At 37.8% G+C, this 16,871-nt stretch overlaps 1 protein-coding gene and 1 non-coding gene across 2 annotated transcripts in view; one reads left to right on the top strand and one right to left on the bottom strand.

Moving 5' to 3' along the window:
- Prex2 (phosphatidylinositol-3,4,5-trisphosphate dependent Rac exchange factor 2) overlaps window positions 1-16,871 on the top strand; it is a 271,955-nt gene that overhangs the window by 145,777 nt on the left and 109,307 nt on the right. The window contains exons 22-25 of the mRNA XM_015485816.2: window positions 1,990-2,174; window positions 4,168-4,329; window positions 13,265-13,487; window positions 14,071-14,278. Of these exons, the coding sequence (XP_015341302.1) occupies window positions 1,990-2,174; window positions 4,168-4,329; window positions 13,265-13,487; window positions 14,071-14,278 (778 nt within the window). The remainder of the gene's footprint in view (window positions 1-1,989; window positions 2,175-4,167; window positions 4,330-13,264; window positions 13,488-14,070; window positions 14,279-16,871) is intronic.
- On the bottom strand, window positions 7,658-7,730 carry Trnav-cac. The gene has a single exon. It is a non-coding gene; the product is annotated as a tRNA-Val (tRNA).

The following is a 16,871-nucleotide window of genomic DNA, read 5'->3' as shown; positions in this document are numbered from 1 at the left end:
TATTTTCCTGTTGTCCACTCATCTTATTGGTGGATGTCTCTGGACATTTTTATTTTTATTATACCATTAGATTCTTTCAAATCAGTACAGCTAGAGAGTTCCGTATTCTGGGCAGTTTTTACTGGCAACACTTCTAACACCATATGTGTGGGGTTTTTTCCCCCCCACACCAAGCAAGTCTCCTACTCTCCAGATACCAATGGGGTGTGCTGTAATTCAGTTCCAACACCTATTTCTGGGAGTTAGTATGGACGTCACAAGTGAAGGGCACAGTCCCTCAAGACTGCCCTCTCCTCAGATGCCCTTGTAGGTTCCAGGTTTTCACCTGTATTTCTGACCAATTGGCTTTAAGAGGGGTTCTCACACCCTCTTCTTAGATCCAGTATTTGCTAGAATGATTCATGGAACTCAGAAGCACACTTCACTGACTATCACTAATTTATTATAAAGGATACAACATGAACAGGTTCACAAGGTAAGTTCTGGTAAAGTCCCAAGCACAGGAGCTGTGTCCCCAGTGTTTTGGGATGTGTACCCCTCTGGATGTATGCATATGTTTATCTACTTGGGGGGCTCTCCAACTTGCATTGTTTTTTAGTGGGTTCCATTATGTAATGGGTTTGGCTCAATCATTGGCTATTGGTAACTGAACTTAATCTCAACCCACCCCCTACACCCAGAGGTCTGCAGGTGGAGTTGAAAGTTCCAGACCCCTAATTGCATGGTTGATTCCTTTGACCGTCAGCCCCCATTTTTGAAGTTATCTAAGGGCTCACTAAGAATCACCTCATGAACACATTACTAGTATGTGGTTGAAAGGAGCTTGTCATAAATAACAAAAGGCACCTCTGTTGTCTCAATAGCTCAGTAAGTTGTAAGTATTTTAGAAGCTCCTCATCAGGAATAGGACCACAGACCAAATATATGTTCTTATCATATGACATCTGTGTATACCAATCGTGGAAGGGGTTCCTAGGAAAGTTTAGTTGGATCCTGTTCCAACCCATGGGCAAAACCAGAAATACCTCAACTTCATTGGAGTAACATAATATTATTATGATAAGACCTGATGTTAGTTATTCAAAATAGGATGAGCCTCAGGACCTCAACCTGAGGCTTTTATTTTTCATTTGGAATTAATCTTTGGTGTCACAATGTAAGGTAGGTCGGTTAATTGGTAGTTAGGAATTGGTGTCTAACTATTTTGGACCTTAATTAGTTTAAGGTAAACCAATATACCTCTTTAGCCTATTTAATACATACAATTTACTATCCTATTCTAGGATTTTGTTATTTTAAATAAACAATTTTATTTTTGTTTACTTAATATTTATTATTGGATCTCCTGGTTTCTTACATGGCACTTTAAGTGTTTTTCCACCAGTTGACTGATCGCAGGCTGAAAATCTATAGGAAGACATTCTATATAGGAATTTTTAGTATAGTGAACAATGATGAATTTTCTCAATGAACTCTCCCTGAAAGAGGCTGTTTGGGAAACTTCAGGTATCCTATCCTCTCTGTTCAGAAACAATTCTTACATCTCCTTTGTCTTCTGTAATATGCCCTTCTTTATGTGTGTGTGTGTGTGTGTGTGTGTTTTGCTGCTTTGAGAAAATATTCATTCAATGTTTAAGGCATTTTTAGAAACCCTAAATTTAAGCTGTGTATGCTCTTTTCATGAAAAAATAACACAAAATCACATCTGTAGTATTTACATTGGTATAACTAAATATAAACATGGCCCACAGATCCAAGTGGTATAAAGATGAGATTGGTCATATTAAAGTGGTGAGATTTGAATCACTCAAGCATTTGCTTTCTATAAAGTACGTTTATTTTTCAAATTGTTAACAAGAATAGATGCTTCATTCATCGGATTTAACCGACCTTTGAAGAACTCTTGAAAAATTATTTGAGGCTCAAAATATTTGAGGAGATGAATAAACCTTTCATGATGTTGCCAAATTAAGATTGTCTGCATTGCAGAGGCACTTGACAAGTTCAACACCATGGCCATCATCGACGGGAAGAAGGAGCACGTGAGTCTGACAGTGGACAATGTCCACCTGGAGTACGGGGTTGTGTACGAGTATGACAGCACAGCTGGGATCAAGTGCAATGTGGTGGAGAAGATGATTGAGCCCAAGGGGTTCTTCAGCCTGACTGCCAAGGTAGGAGTGGACCTGTCACCACCAGGGGTTCCCTTCTAACTAAAACAACCTGATGAAATGCAATGGCTGTACATGCTGTAGCTGCTAGATCCTTCAACATCTTTTTCTTTTTTCTCTAGTATTGAGTATGTGTATGGTCTTACTTTTATTGATCCTTTTGTATGACGGTTTTAACTTGGATAGAACTCTTGCCCAGCTGATTGGGCAAAGACTTTCGTACATTTAATAGGTTTGCAGCCTCTGTTAATTCAGTATTGTGGATATGTTTCAGATAGTTTTCTTGACAGGTTTTTTTTTTTTTTTTAATGCACATTATCCTCTGACCCTAGTCATTGAAGTTCTGAAATATAAGAAATTTCAAATTCTGCAAGTGTCAAAAATTTCAAGAAGCTTAGAGATCAGGTTATGAATAGATCCACAGAAATTTGTACAAGTCTTATTTGGAAAGGACATCACCATATGGTCCTTAGACGAAAACAAGATGAGGGAGGAAGCGAATTTATATCCAAATGGACGAAACATGTGACTCTGAGCTTTCTTTTCATGGTGCTTCTAAAAGTTGAGTCCCTCAGACTCCTTCTGTGACCTCCAGTGTTTGTTTCTGCTTGGCTATCATTCTGAGAGAATTCAGATACTTCAAGAAAAATGAGATATATTTCTCTTACTTTTATCTTTTCATTTTATTTCTTGTTTTAAATATGTGTAGTTGAGACAGTCACCAGTTATAATATATATTTTTAAAATTTTAGTGGGAGAAAGTAACATGGAGATCTAAGTGATCCATTTTAAAAATAAATATTTTACCTTTTTATTTTATGTTCTGGAAGCCAACTTAAAAAAAAAAATACAACTACTCATCATTATGAGGCTGTTGTGCCATTGTATGTATCTATTGATATATATTTCCCAAACATAGTTCCTTTGCAACTATGTTATACAGTCAATGGAAACCATGCAAGAGTTTGAAACCACATTATTATAGTTATTTAATCTTATTTTTCATGTACTTCAAGTTTGCAGAATTACGTGGACTATTCCACATATGATAATTATGTTAGTACTGCAAAAATCATTTCCATTTTACACATGAAGAAAGTCAAAGGAATTAAGGCATTTAGCCTGGAGCATGCTGCCAATGACAAGGCCAACTCTGATTTCTAGACTAATGGTGAAATGAAAAACTCATACCAACAGGGAAGTGGATGGAGGTAGTAAGAGGCTGAAAGAAATAAAACATCAACACATTTTTATGTCTTACACAGTATTATAAAAATATTGGTTAAGGGTAAGGTCAATCCCTATGATCTCTATCAGTCATAAAACACCATGTAATTCTCAATCCATTGGAAATTCTAGTGACCTAAGGTAAACAACACACACACATATACACACACACACAGCCTTACAATTGATTCAAATATTCAAAAAAGTTTGCTAACTGAAAACATTACATGGATGCTTTTACATGATGCTTTTATCATCTAGAGCTTAGACACAGCATAACCATTAATTTATATTTTACCCGGATAACTGTTCATTTATTCATCCCTTCTTCAAGCATTTGTTAACTGCATTGTCTGTGCTGGACTCTCTGTAAGAGGACGCTATTGCTTTTCCTGGCTTTTTTTTTGTTGTTGTTGTTCTCCCATCCAATTGAGCGGAAAAAATGTTCTGGGTTACTCTGACTAAAAATATAGGAAATATGTTCCCACATCAGATGTCTGATCTGTCCAGCAGGGAGTCTTTGAAGTCCACTTACCTCCCCAAGCAGCCTTTTTATACTTAGCAGAAGGTGTAACCTGAGATACTTAACAGAAAAAGCAAATCACCTCTCTCACAGTGCCTCAAAGAACATGGAAATCCTGGGGAGCCGCGAAGAGAAGAGCAATACTGGAAAGTCACCCTGGAGCGTTAACTTATGAAAATTTTATGCGGCTACTTCTGATGTTTGTTTTTTTTCTTATTTTATTTTGTATTGTGTGTTTATTACTAGATTCTTGAAGCCCTGGCTAAAAATGATGATCATTTTGTGCAAAACTGTGCCAGCCTAAATTCTCTAAATGAAGTGATTCCTTCTGACCTTCAGAGTAAATTCAGTGCCATGTGCAGTGAAAAAATTGAGCACATTTGTCAGAGAATTTCCAGTTACAAAAAGGTAAAGATTCTATAACTCTTATATGTAATTAGTACTGAGATTATTATTGAAATGCCAAATTTAAATCGATCCTTGATATTCCTTTTATACATATATTATGTACTGTATTTATTGTAATAATGATAACATTTATACAACTGCCCTAGTCTATTGTTTTCTGTTACTATAGCAAAACACCTGAGGCTATAAAGAATAGAAGTTTATTTATTCATGGTTCTGGAGCTTGGGAAGCCCAATATCAAGGTGCTGGCAATTAGTGGGAGCCTTCTCTCTGCATCATAATGTGTTGGAGGGCATCATGTGATGAGATACCCAGCACATTAGTTAGGGTCTGTCTTCCTCTTATAAAGCCACTAATGCCATCATGGAGTCTCCACTTCATGACTTCATTTAATCTTGATTACTTCCCCAAAGTGTACCTCCCAATGCAGTCCACACATGAATTTGGGGATTAAGTTTTCAGCACACGAATTTTGTGGGTCCATATTCAAACCATAGCAATAGTATATTGGAGTATTTTAAAAATGTCTTATATCCATTACCTCATTTGATCTTTGCCAGCCTATAAGCTATATTATTATCCCACATTTTTGAAAAGATAATATTAGCTGAGGCCTAACGAATTAAATAATTTACCTGTAAAAGATAGAGCTGGGTTTTTTAAAATGCAGATCCTTTAATTCTGATATCAAGATTTTAAATTACGCTATGGTCATTCTTTCCTTTTTCTCCCAACAAAGGAAACGGAAGGCCTCAATCAAAGTATGTGGCTAATGGGCTGCTTTAAATTGATTGATTGGTTTATTTACTTGTCATACATTCTTGGACACCTTCTGTGTGCCAGGCACTTCTTGTCATGAGGAATGTAACCTGGGATGGGACAGACAAGATCGCTCCTCTCATGGTGCTCACATTTGAGTGTGGAAATAGCGAAGAATTAAAAACCCTTGCAAAGGGGTTGAAAAAGCTTGTGAGGAAATCAAAATAGGGAGGTGTAGTAGGTAGTGTCAGGGTGGTACCTAGTCAGGGACACCCTCCTTGTGAAACCCTCGGTGTGCATGACAAGTAGAGCTCTCCATTTGCATTGAAGAAGGGAATATTTGGGTGTAAGGAACAGAGGGGACAGAGGCCCCAAAGCAGAAAGAAGGCCAGGGGGGGTGGAGAGGTGGGGGTGGGGGGTGGGGGGGAGTGGCCAGCTCTCCAGTAAGGTCAGAGGCTTTGGCAGGGGCCCGTTAGAAAGAGTTGTAGAAGTGTTGTGCCTTTTGGAACTTTGGAAGGAATTTGGGTTTCATTCTTATATTGATGAAGACCAATGGGAAGGCTTTAAGTAGGGGGATGATTTTATCTACTTGAGGATTTTAAGGAATCATGCTTTTGTAGGGGTGGATTGCAAGGGTGGGGATGGAGAAATTGAGAACAGTTGGAAGCAATTACAGTAGTTCAGTTGAGCAATGATGACAGCAATGAGGGTGGAGGAGACAGAAAATTAGATGGATTTGGGAATATATTTTGGAAATAGAATTAATGAAAATTGACCTCCAAAGCATATCCCATAATAGTTTTTAATTTTTGTGTGTATTTATATCATAGAAGACTAATTAATTAAATTTCCCCCTCAAAATGATGTAATTGCTTAAAATTTGGTATGTCTACACTTGTGATTATTACTTATCTAGATATAAATGAATATTATTTAACTATACATGAATTTTATATTGTTGATATTGTAAGTGAAAATAAGTCCATGCGTCTATATGTGGATGAGAATGTGTGTGAATGGATACCCAAAGGACTGTCATTGTTGGCTGCATTGGGTAGAGTGAGACAAGGGGTAGAAGACCGTACTTCCTGTAATATTTGGGTTGTTAAGTATGCATTACTGTCATAATTTTCTAAAAGTCCAGTCGCATGAGAAAGTGATATCGAGATTGCGACCTGCCTGCGGCACCCATTAGCTCTCTTTCCATGACTGCTGAACTCTGGTTCATCTGAGTTGGCAAGGAGTCCCCAAATGGGGAGTATTGGAAGTTGTAGGGAAGAAGATTCTCCTTTTACTTCTCCTTTTCTCTGTAGTCTGTGACAGTACTTTGAAGTAAAACTCAAAAGCTCTCAGCAAATGCAAGTTTTATTCTCCTTTTGATCACATTTTGAAAAAGAGAATCATTCTGCTTCAGAGATGGTTCTGTAGAAGATGTGATGGGGGCTCAGGCAGATTCTGGGAGTCAAACTGGTCCCTTGTGTCTGTGTCATTTTCTTTCTTTTTTTTTGATTTTCTTTTTCTCTCCATTCCTTCATATGACAAAGATGCTGGAAGTAGCTTACAGGAACATACATGAAAAGGGTGAGCTGTTAAACACAGGCATGCACACACACTCAAAACTTTAGGAACCACTGTAGATTGGGTGGTGAACTGCTTCATCTGCTTCACAGAGGACCAAGATAACACAGGCTTAACCAAGATGGATTGATGATTGATTGATTTTTTTTTTTCCCCCCACATAAAAGTCCATCCTGACAGGAGTACAGTGGGGTGGGAACTTGTCAATCTTAGGAATGTTCTGCCATGTATGGTTTTGCTTTTCTAGGGATATTGCTATCTTCTGCGAGTTCAAAGCTGCTTTACCACCATGTCTAGGCTGTGAATCTTCAGAAGGGCAAAGAGGAAGTACGGAGTTTGCTTTTGCTGCCTGACCCAGAAATTATCCACATCATTTCTGTTTAACCCTTATTAGTTATTTTTTTGAAAGAGAGACTGGGACGTATTTCCTCAGGCAGACTTTCACTGGGCTCAACTAAAATCTGGGGAGTCTTATTACAGAAAGGAAGAAGAGGAGAATGGGTATTGGAGGAAAATTATTAATATCTACTCCACAGTAAAGCTGTATTAGAATAGATGGTACTGACCAACAGGGGAAAGGGTCCTTAGGTCCCAAGATTCTATTTATGTTCTAAAATTGAATACTGTATTTGGCTTTCTACTTCCTGGTGTTCAAAATGTAAAGGCAAACATCCTGATGTATTTTTGCAGCATCCCTGTGAAATAGACATTTTGCATAAGAAAAGCATAGCTTTTCTTGAGCTAAAAGAAATCTCTCACACAGATATTGTATGGTGCTGCCCATAAGCGTACCATCGTGAAAGAAAGAAGGGCTTCAACAAAAAACATCTGTTTTACATTGCAGATATTTTTAATGCTCTCTTTAATGAAAGCCAATGGCGTAGATGAAAAACCCAGTCTATTCAAAGCAAAACTGTTGTGGGATGGGGCAGGAGGAATAGGAAAATATTAACTAATGTGCACTTTTTTCGTTTTTTCTTTTTTTTTGGTAGGAAGTGCTGGGGATTGAACCCAGGGCCTTGTGCATGTGAGGCAAGCACTCTACCAACTGAGCTACATCCCCAGCCCCTAATGTGTACTTATCACGTAAAGAGTAGGGCACACGCACAGTTGTTCCAGGATGCCTGCCCTCCCACACTTACAGTCTAATCTAAAGGAAAAGCCAAAGGGACATGAGGAATACAAGTGCCCACCTAACCTGCTAGAAATACCCCTGAATGGCTGAACTTGCTAGCCCCATATAACCCAGATTACATGGTGCTTCCTAGAGTTATGAGCTCACAATAGTGTGTGTGCGTGCGTGTGTGTGCCTGTGCATGTGTGTGTGCATACACACATACATGTGCATGTGTCCTGTGCTTTCCCTCTCTCCCTTTCTTACACAGTTCTGGGGTGGAACCCAGGACTTTGAGCATGCCAGGCCAATGCTGTACTACTGAGCTCCCTCCTTAGATCGTTTTATTATTTTGAGACAGGGTCTTGCTAGGTTGCCCAGACTGGCATTGAAATTGCAATCCTCTTGCCTGAGCCTCCCAAGTAACTGGGGTTTTTGTCAGGCTACAACCAGCTACCTAGCATTGCATGAGGTGTTTTCTAGTTTGCTTACATTGTAGAATTTACCAAAACAGTGAAATGAGGTACACATTTCTCATTTCATGGAACGAAGTGCCCGAAGTTCAGCGTGGTTAAGTAACTTGCCCAAGGCACTCAGTTGGCAACAGCAATGGGATTTGAAACTTGCTCCCTTTTATACTAACACTGGTTGTTATTGGTTTACCTGCATTTGACTTTGTGTTACACAGCTCAGTGCGGTTCAGACTGGAAAAACAATAGGATTTCAGGAAAGAAAAAGTCATTGTGGACTGAATAGTCGCCAAATGGTAGGTCCTGTAAGTTGGGATGATTTGTCAGAGTGAAGGGGAAGATGGCATAAAAAGTGACCTAAGTTCAGGCAGAGATACAGAAATGAGACTGCTCTTAAGGATAGAGAATCGGCATACTCCCTGGACTAGAAATGAAGATCTGAGTCTGGATGTAATTTAAAAAAAAAAAAAACCCGACAACATTAGACTTTTCCAGTGATATTTTGGAATAGCATAAGAATCAGATTTGTTAGTAAGAAAATCACTTTGGCAATTGCATAAGGTATTGGTGGGAGAAGAGCCACAGCAGGGAGGTTGGTAAGTGGTCTTTACCTGTGGAAGTGCGAGTTGATGGTGGTGTGGACCCTGTATCAGTATTGGAGATGAAGAGGATCATTCCAAGATACGGGTAGGGGGCAAAAACTGGGCAGATCTGCTGAAGTGGTTATAGCAGATGAAGACGCTGTCATTTCTTGGTTTCTAACAAAAACATGGCTTATTAGAAACTGAGGTGTGCATGTGCAGGAGATGAAAAGAATATAGTTTAGGGTTTCACCCAAATGTTGGGGATTCTCAAAATCATCATCTTGGTGAGTGAGAAATACGTTCTACTTAATTGTTCATAACTAGCATCCTGCAAGCTTTTAAGTTAGAAATGGACAGGTGAATGATTTCATTTATGGACAATGATTTTATTTTATTTTTTGTGCCAAGGAACACTCTTCCACTGAGCTACACCCCTAGAGCCACAGGAATTGATTTTAGATAACAAAAAATAATACCCTTGAGTTATAGAGAGCCCTTTTCTGCCCTTGATCGTTCTCTGAGTCTCAGAACATCTGTGTGTACTGACATACCATCATGCTTCTTCCTCAAGAAGGTGACATTTGCCTCCGGTCACATAGCTGGCAAGTAGCAGACCTATGGAATGCAGCCTCACTTATTTTTACGTTTCATTCATAAATAAAAAGAAAAGTCTGGTCAGAAACATCAGGGCAGAAATGCTTTAAAAGTTAATCTTATCATCATCTCACTTGGCCTTAAATATTCTTAAAATAATTGTCATCTTCTTTCTAGAGATGCCAAGTTAACAAGAAGGTATTAAAAGGATCTTTTCACTTTCAGTGAAATGAAGATGCCTAAGACAAAGACTCCTAATAGGTTATATGAGGTTAGCTTCAGTTACATAGCAAATGCATGTCAGCCAAAAACACGTGTGAATATAGACTTTAAAATTTTTTCTCATATTTATTCAAAAACTATATTAGCAACATATTTTTCTTGCAGATGAAAGTTTCAACACTCCTTTTTTGTGAAAGAAAATGTATCCATAGAAACTAAAATCTTAACGAGTCAGGCTTTATTTTATTTTGACTGTAGAAGTTTTAGATTTTAAAAATAGTAACCAGCTGATTTCTGTCATTTCTATAGCCAGGATATAATAATAGATTTCCTGTTCACAGACATCTTATGATAAGGTTGGCCCGTATTGAAGGCTGTACTGAATCTTGAGCAGGCATTCATTCTCTGTGGAACAGGGTGTGTGGACAGCTCAGATGTAAATCTATTCCCTGTTTTGAGAAACATTTGCCTTGTAAATTGTCTGGGAAACTCTTCTTAATTTTAGAGTCATTCTTCTACGTAATACCAATTCCATAAATGGACTTTTCCCCAGTATTGGGGATACTTTCTTGATATGCATTCAGAAGATAGTTTCTGTTTGTACAGAAATAGTGTAAGTAGGAATTAGAAGTCTTAACTTTGAACATTCCAGGTACTTATCTAATGCTAACTCAGACTCCTCAAACTGCTAGATGGATTTGGAAACTTATATGTAAAGTTCTTCCCCGTGTCCCCTTACAAGACAGTCTAATACAGAACTTTTGTATCTCCGTGCCTAAGGAATTTTACACTTCATTGAAATGGGAGACTATCTGCACAGTAATAGCTTACTTACTTTGTATTACTTCTGATTTTTAGTCAAGTGACTATCATGGAGTTTAAATATGTGGCCATGGTCAATAATTAATGAATTAGCTACCAATGCATTCAAAACTTGAAGTTCCCACTGTAAAAACTGTTTTTTGCCATCAATATACAAATGTGCTGTCATAATCACCTTTATTAGAAATAAATGCTTCCCTTGCCTCTTACACTCCTCTCTACCTCCTGTTCCAATTCTTTGATCTTCCTGAAAAGAGCTTTCCATAGCCCTGTCTGTACCTGTTGTCTCACCTGCTCATTCCCCTTAGCATGCTCCAGGTGGATTCTGGAACCCACCACATGACTGAAATGGCTCTATTTTGCCACAGCCTGTTAATTTCCTGATTGAACTCCTTGTCTTAGTTGACCTGATGCAGTTGACTTCGAGCTTCTCATTAGCATTCTCTGTGACACCCTGGAGGCCTGACTTCTGTCCTTTCTTCTTGTTGGTGGCTCATTCAAAGTGTTCTATGCTGATTTTCTTCCTGACCTCTTCATTGACCATGCCTCAAGAGATCTCAGCCCCCTTGACTTCTCCGTCTGACCTCCATGGATCTCACAGACTTTGTGTGTTTGACATCAGCTCCTGATCCCAGCCTTCTGCACACCCATCCTTCTGTTGATTTATCTTCTTCACCCCCTTTCTCTCAACTCTGTTTTGGCTCTATCTTCAGAATAGGCAGGCTTTCCTTACTGCCTCTATCACTGATGGCCCCTCGGTGAGCCACTGCCATCTCTCTCCTGTAGGTGGTCCTTCTTCTGCCCCCTGTGCTCAGCCAGTTTTTTTCTCAAGGGCTTTGCATTTCCATCCTGGTAAGAGCCACATTATTACGTGTCTTTCCTCTTGTCGAATGCAACTTTTCAGAAGTCAGGAATCTTTGTTTCATTCACTGATGTTCCCCCACATGCCTAGGACAGTGCCTGGTACCCAGAGACCCCTTATGATCTCTAATGGTCCCTCAGTATTCGGGGTTCTACACCCACAGATTGAACTACCCACAGATCAAAAATATTCAAAAAACATTAAAAATAATACAAAGAATAATGCTGTATAACAACTATGTACATGGAATTCACATTGTATTAGTTATTATTAGTCATCTAGAGACGATACAGGAGAAGGTGCAATAGGTTATACAAAGTACTATGACATTTTGTATAAGGAATTTGAGTATCCATGGTTTTTGATGTCCCTGGGAAATCCTAGAACTAATTTCCTGCGGATACTGAGGAACACATGTAATTGTTGAATGAATAAAAGTGGTAGTAAGTTCAGGCTATGCTATTCCATAATGATTCTAATGTGAACATATATTTACGGGATGTTATTTTTTTATACTTATCCTTTAATTTAACCTAGAAGAGGTAGAGAATGATCCTTGTTGTCTTTGTTTTTATTCTTTTTAATGACAGAATTATTACTCTAGTAGTATAATAAGTAGATAGAATCATGGTTATAGTTTTTAAGCAAGAAGGGAACATAGAGATTATATAATTCATATCCCTTATTTTGCTACACATGATGAAAAGACCCTGATTTGTTTGATGTCTTATTAGCTACCGTGACAGCTGCTAGGAACACACAGGAAGCTCACGACTTGTAGTCCTCTGCTTCTCAGACTACAGTTCAGTTCAACTCTGTGAGATACCTATCAATGGTGTGCAAGATGGATATAGTCATTACCGTCTTGGAGTTTACCATCTGCTGCCTGAGCTGGAGATGAGCAATTATTTACAATTATAAAGAGAGTGACAGTGTGCTACAACCTAGCATGTAACCAGGAAAAGGGAACATAGCCCGGGACTCAGGGAAGCCCTCTTGATGATTTGCTAGAATCTGAAGATGCATAAGAAAAAGTTTGGCCATGAGAGAAGAAGAAAATTCTAGGTACATTGACCAACCTATAAATAAAGGCTCAGAGTGAGTAAGATTGTGTATGAAAGGAACCATGTGCAAAACCCTGAGGGAACTTAGAGGACAAGGGAGGAGAGCTTTGGATAGATAACAAGGTGTGTAAGAACTGGATTTCGGGAAGCTTTATAGACCATGGCAAGGAGTAGCTAGACTTGAATGGTAGACTGTTGTAAGGTTTGAAGCAGTGGAGTAGATACCCTTGGAAGTCATACATCATTTTAGTATCAGTTTATTGTCAATGGCATAGAAGCAGAGTGAACACTGATCTGCAAGTTGATTGTGACCCCCAAACACATCAGGGATTAGCAGGAGACATGGAGAGTACAGTTGTCTGGCCATTCTGGTCAACACCACAGTACTTTGCTGTCTGGCCTGGACTTCTGCTTTGAATTGGCTTTCTGATGATACTTGAAAAAATCCCATCTTCTTTCACCCTGGACCTGATAGCTACCCTGTTTTTTAAATCTTATTTCTTGCCTCTTGGTGCCCTAGGATGCCAGCTTCTCTATTACACTCTCTCACTTTCTGTCAGCCAGTGGAATAGAGTCCTAATAAGTTGTGTTGGTCACTGAGGTTCATTTCTTTTAGCACATAGCTTGCAGTCAGGAGTTTCAAAGGAATCCTGCATTTGCTGTCCATATTGCTTTGCCTCATTAAAAATGTTTGGATTTTGAAAGAGCAGTTTAATTTCCAACAACTTAGAATTTATGTCACTCGTTCCAGTTGACATGATTTAATTTTCTTTTGATTTTTTTTGTTTTCGATGACACAGGTGAAATGTTTTGAGTTATTACTACTGTGTGTTCAGCTGCTTTTTATTTCTTCTGTAATTTACAGTTCTCTCGTGTGCTGAGGAATCGAGCTTGGCCCACCTTTAAACAAGCCAAATCTAAGATCTCCCCACTGCACAGCAGTGATTTCTGCCCTACCAACTGCCATGTCAATGTGATGGAAGTTTCTTATCCCAAAACATCAACCTCTCTGGGGAGTGCCTTTGGTGTTCAGCTGGATAGTAGGAAGCATAATTCTCAGGATAAAGAAAGTAAATCTTCTGAGCAAGGTATGCTGGCTTTTGAAATTTTATTACACATGAACATTTAGGCAATTATAAGCATTGCTGCATTTTATAATATGTTAGATTGCTGGTATGCAAGTAATCCTGCCCGTTAAAAAAAAAAAAAGAATTCTCACGTGGATAGTTATATCCATGCATAAGTGTACACAGAGTGAAACTGGAGTTATGCATTAGCCTGGTCTTCTCTTTGCATACCATGAAAAATTATTATTTTTCTTTCAAGAAAGACAGGATGATTTAAAATTAAAATTCCTCATGTCTATGATAAGCATAGCTCATCTTGAGTGTGAAAGCCACTAATCTGAAATGGCTTTATAACTTTGGGGAAAGTCCCAGAGGAACTGGTTAGAAATGCATTAATGCCAATCTGCATCATTGTAGTGGGATGAGGGATTGGACTATTTGTAGCTTTTAATTACTGCTCCCCACAAGATTTAATTCCTCAATTAAATTCAATGTTGGATTGGGATTTTGTTTTATACCAGCCTGAACCTCTAAAATGTATTGGACTGGATAGTCATACATTTAAGGTAATAAATATTACTGTGGAATGATTTTGATTCCTCAGGGAAACTGAGCCCGATGGTGTACATTCAGCACACCATTACGACCATGGCAGCCCCTTCAGGACTATCTTTGGGACAGCAGGATGGCCATGGCCTTCGGTATTTGTTGAAAGAAGAAGACTTAGAAACTCAAGATATCTATCAGAAACTTCTGGGCAAAATCCAGACTGCACTGAGAGAAGTGGAGATGTGTGTTTGTCAAATAGATGAGTAAGTTTTTTATATTATAAAGTTTGCCTAATAAACAATCAGAGAAAGTGGGACTTTTGAAAAATTTGTCCATTCTTTAGATTTAGGTAATGTAGGAAATTTGTGCTGATCATGCAGTTCGTCTTCATTTTCCAGTATTCCATGGATAGATAGAAATTTTAAGTAGACATTTAATACCAGGGAAGAGAATGACAAAATTCTATCTTATAGAGGAAAACTAAGTCTCAGTGTGAAAATATGATGTGAATAATATGTTTGAAACTGTAACAGCTGTGTATGAGGATTTTCTTGTTATCTTTTGCAGTTCAAATTCCTGATATTTGATGTATGTACACTGGAGATATTTATGAAAGATGCAAAATATAATGAATATTTTAACTAGTTTAAACATAGTTTTAACATAGTTAAAATATTTATATTTAACTAATAATATTATTATTATTTATATAATATTTATTATTTAACATAGTTAGAATATTTAACATAGTTGTTAAATGAGAAAATATGGAAAATGTACCTCCAGGACCAACACTTCTTTTATTTTCTGTTTCACATACTGGCCTATAAATAATAGCCCAAATTGCCTGGCCAGGAAGCAGTTAATGAGGAGTTTTCTATCTATGTCAATCCTAATTCTTACTTAAGAATTTGACAGTTGGTAGCTGGGCACTGTGGCTCATGCCTGTGATCCCAGAAGCTTGGGAGGCTAAGGCAGGAGGATTACACATTGGAGGCCAACCTCAGCAACAAGCAAGGCTCTAAACAACTTTGCAAGACCCTGTCTCTCAATAAAATTAAAAAAAAATAAAAGAGCTGGAGATATATAGCTTAGTGGTACCGATCCCCACTCCCCAATCTGGGTTTAATTCCTGGCAGCACACACACAAAAAAATCTGCAAATTGTCTACACTCTTTGGGACTGTAGGATGACTTGTCATGTTTTTTTCTGTGATTATGCTTCATTAGTCAAGGCAGTTCAGTATGGTCAGAGTAGCATGGCTTTGGGCAGAAGTCAGTTCCTTATATATTGAAGTAGATAATAATGAATTTCAAGTTTCTGGTGACAGTTATAGAAAATAACATAGAAAGCAGTCAGCATAGTACTGAATATCATGCTTTCTCACTCATTCAATAGATGGAAATCTTTGAGTACCTCCCAAATTGGCATATTTTGAGAACAGTTATAAACGACATCATCTTGTTTGCATTTTATCTTTATGAAGTTGTTGATTTAATTTGCCGGCAGATGTGTATATGTTTCCTTCATGCACTCATATCATCCCATACCTTTATGGATAATTCATTTTAGACAAAGTGTTTAGAACTTATTGCATGCTTTTGTAGTAATCAGGCATTATACTAGTGAAGTCTTAATTGACATGATCTCTTATTTTACATATCTTTGAAATTTGGAGATCAAAATAGATACATTATATTTTTAAATTACCTTCAAATTACTATTCTTTTTTCCTGAAGTTTTAGGGGTGATTTAAAATTAAAATCCTATTTTTCTATGTCTAATGAACTAGCTTTTTAAAATGATAACATTTCTATATTAAACTGTAACTTCCCTGCTTATAGATGAATTAAACCACCTGAAGTTGCTAAGAAAACTATTTTTAAGCAATTGCATTATATTTTTGAATTGCCTTGAAACATGGTAACAGAAGTTTATAATTTAGGACGTCATACTTTGCTTAATCTAATAAATGTGATTTTATTACATATTGTGTTCTACTTTAGATACCAGTTCTTTTCCCTTTGAGGTATTTAGAAAATATGTAAAACAAGCATTTTTATCAATGAGGCAATAAATAATGGTATTGAATCATTGATGCCAACTCTCTAAGGAATTTTATGGGAATATCTGGCTCAATCTCATACTTCTGAATGACCCGTTTGTTGGTGGCAGGATTATTGATGTGCCTCAGCTGAAACTGCTTGAGAAACTAAGCCTCTAATGCTCTGACTGGCCAGCAGTGCCTGGCAATCATCAGACTGTCTTTGTTAATTGATTAACTTTTTTTTTTTTTTTTAAGAAGTAGGTACTGTCAATACATTTTCAAGAAAAATGTTGGAGCCAAAGAGGTTCCTTTACTTGATCTGAAATGTTTATATTTAAAGCATTAGCTGTTGAAAGGCATTGGGTATTTTTATTAGCTAGAACTACTTAAAATGATTAATTATTCCTCTCGTTTCCCCCATTCTAAAAGCCTTTACCCAGATCTGTATGTTTATCAGAAAAGTGACATGACATGAGCCAGTGATCGGTGCAGCTAGCCTGGTCTTCTCTTTGCATACCATGTAATTTAATTCTAAATATAAACATGTTCCACACAATTCAATCTGCAATATAATCACTTTAAAACAGTACAGTGTCCAAGTGCCTGGATTCCCTGTTGCCCTTAGTATTCAGAGATGCTACATTGCATTCGAGCTTAACAATTTATTTAAAAGCTAGTTAACAAGCAATTTTCTTGCCATATAGTAATTATTCTTGGTCAGGGTGGAAAAGCAGATCTCAGATGCTTTGCCAGGTTTTAAAAGAAATTGCCTCTTAAGAAGTTGCTTATTCCTCTGAAGGGCTGGTGTT

This window comes from Marmota marmota, unplaced genomic scaffold, assembly GCF_001458135.2.
Source record: "Marmota marmota marmota unplaced genomic scaffold, marMar, whole genome shotgun sequence".
Classification (NCBI taxonomy): Eukaryota; Metazoa; Chordata; class Mammalia; order Rodentia; family Sciuridae; genus Marmota; species Marmota marmota.
Note: the sequence above shows the minus strand (reverse complement) of the source record. Positions and strands in the feature narration are given on the sequence as shown.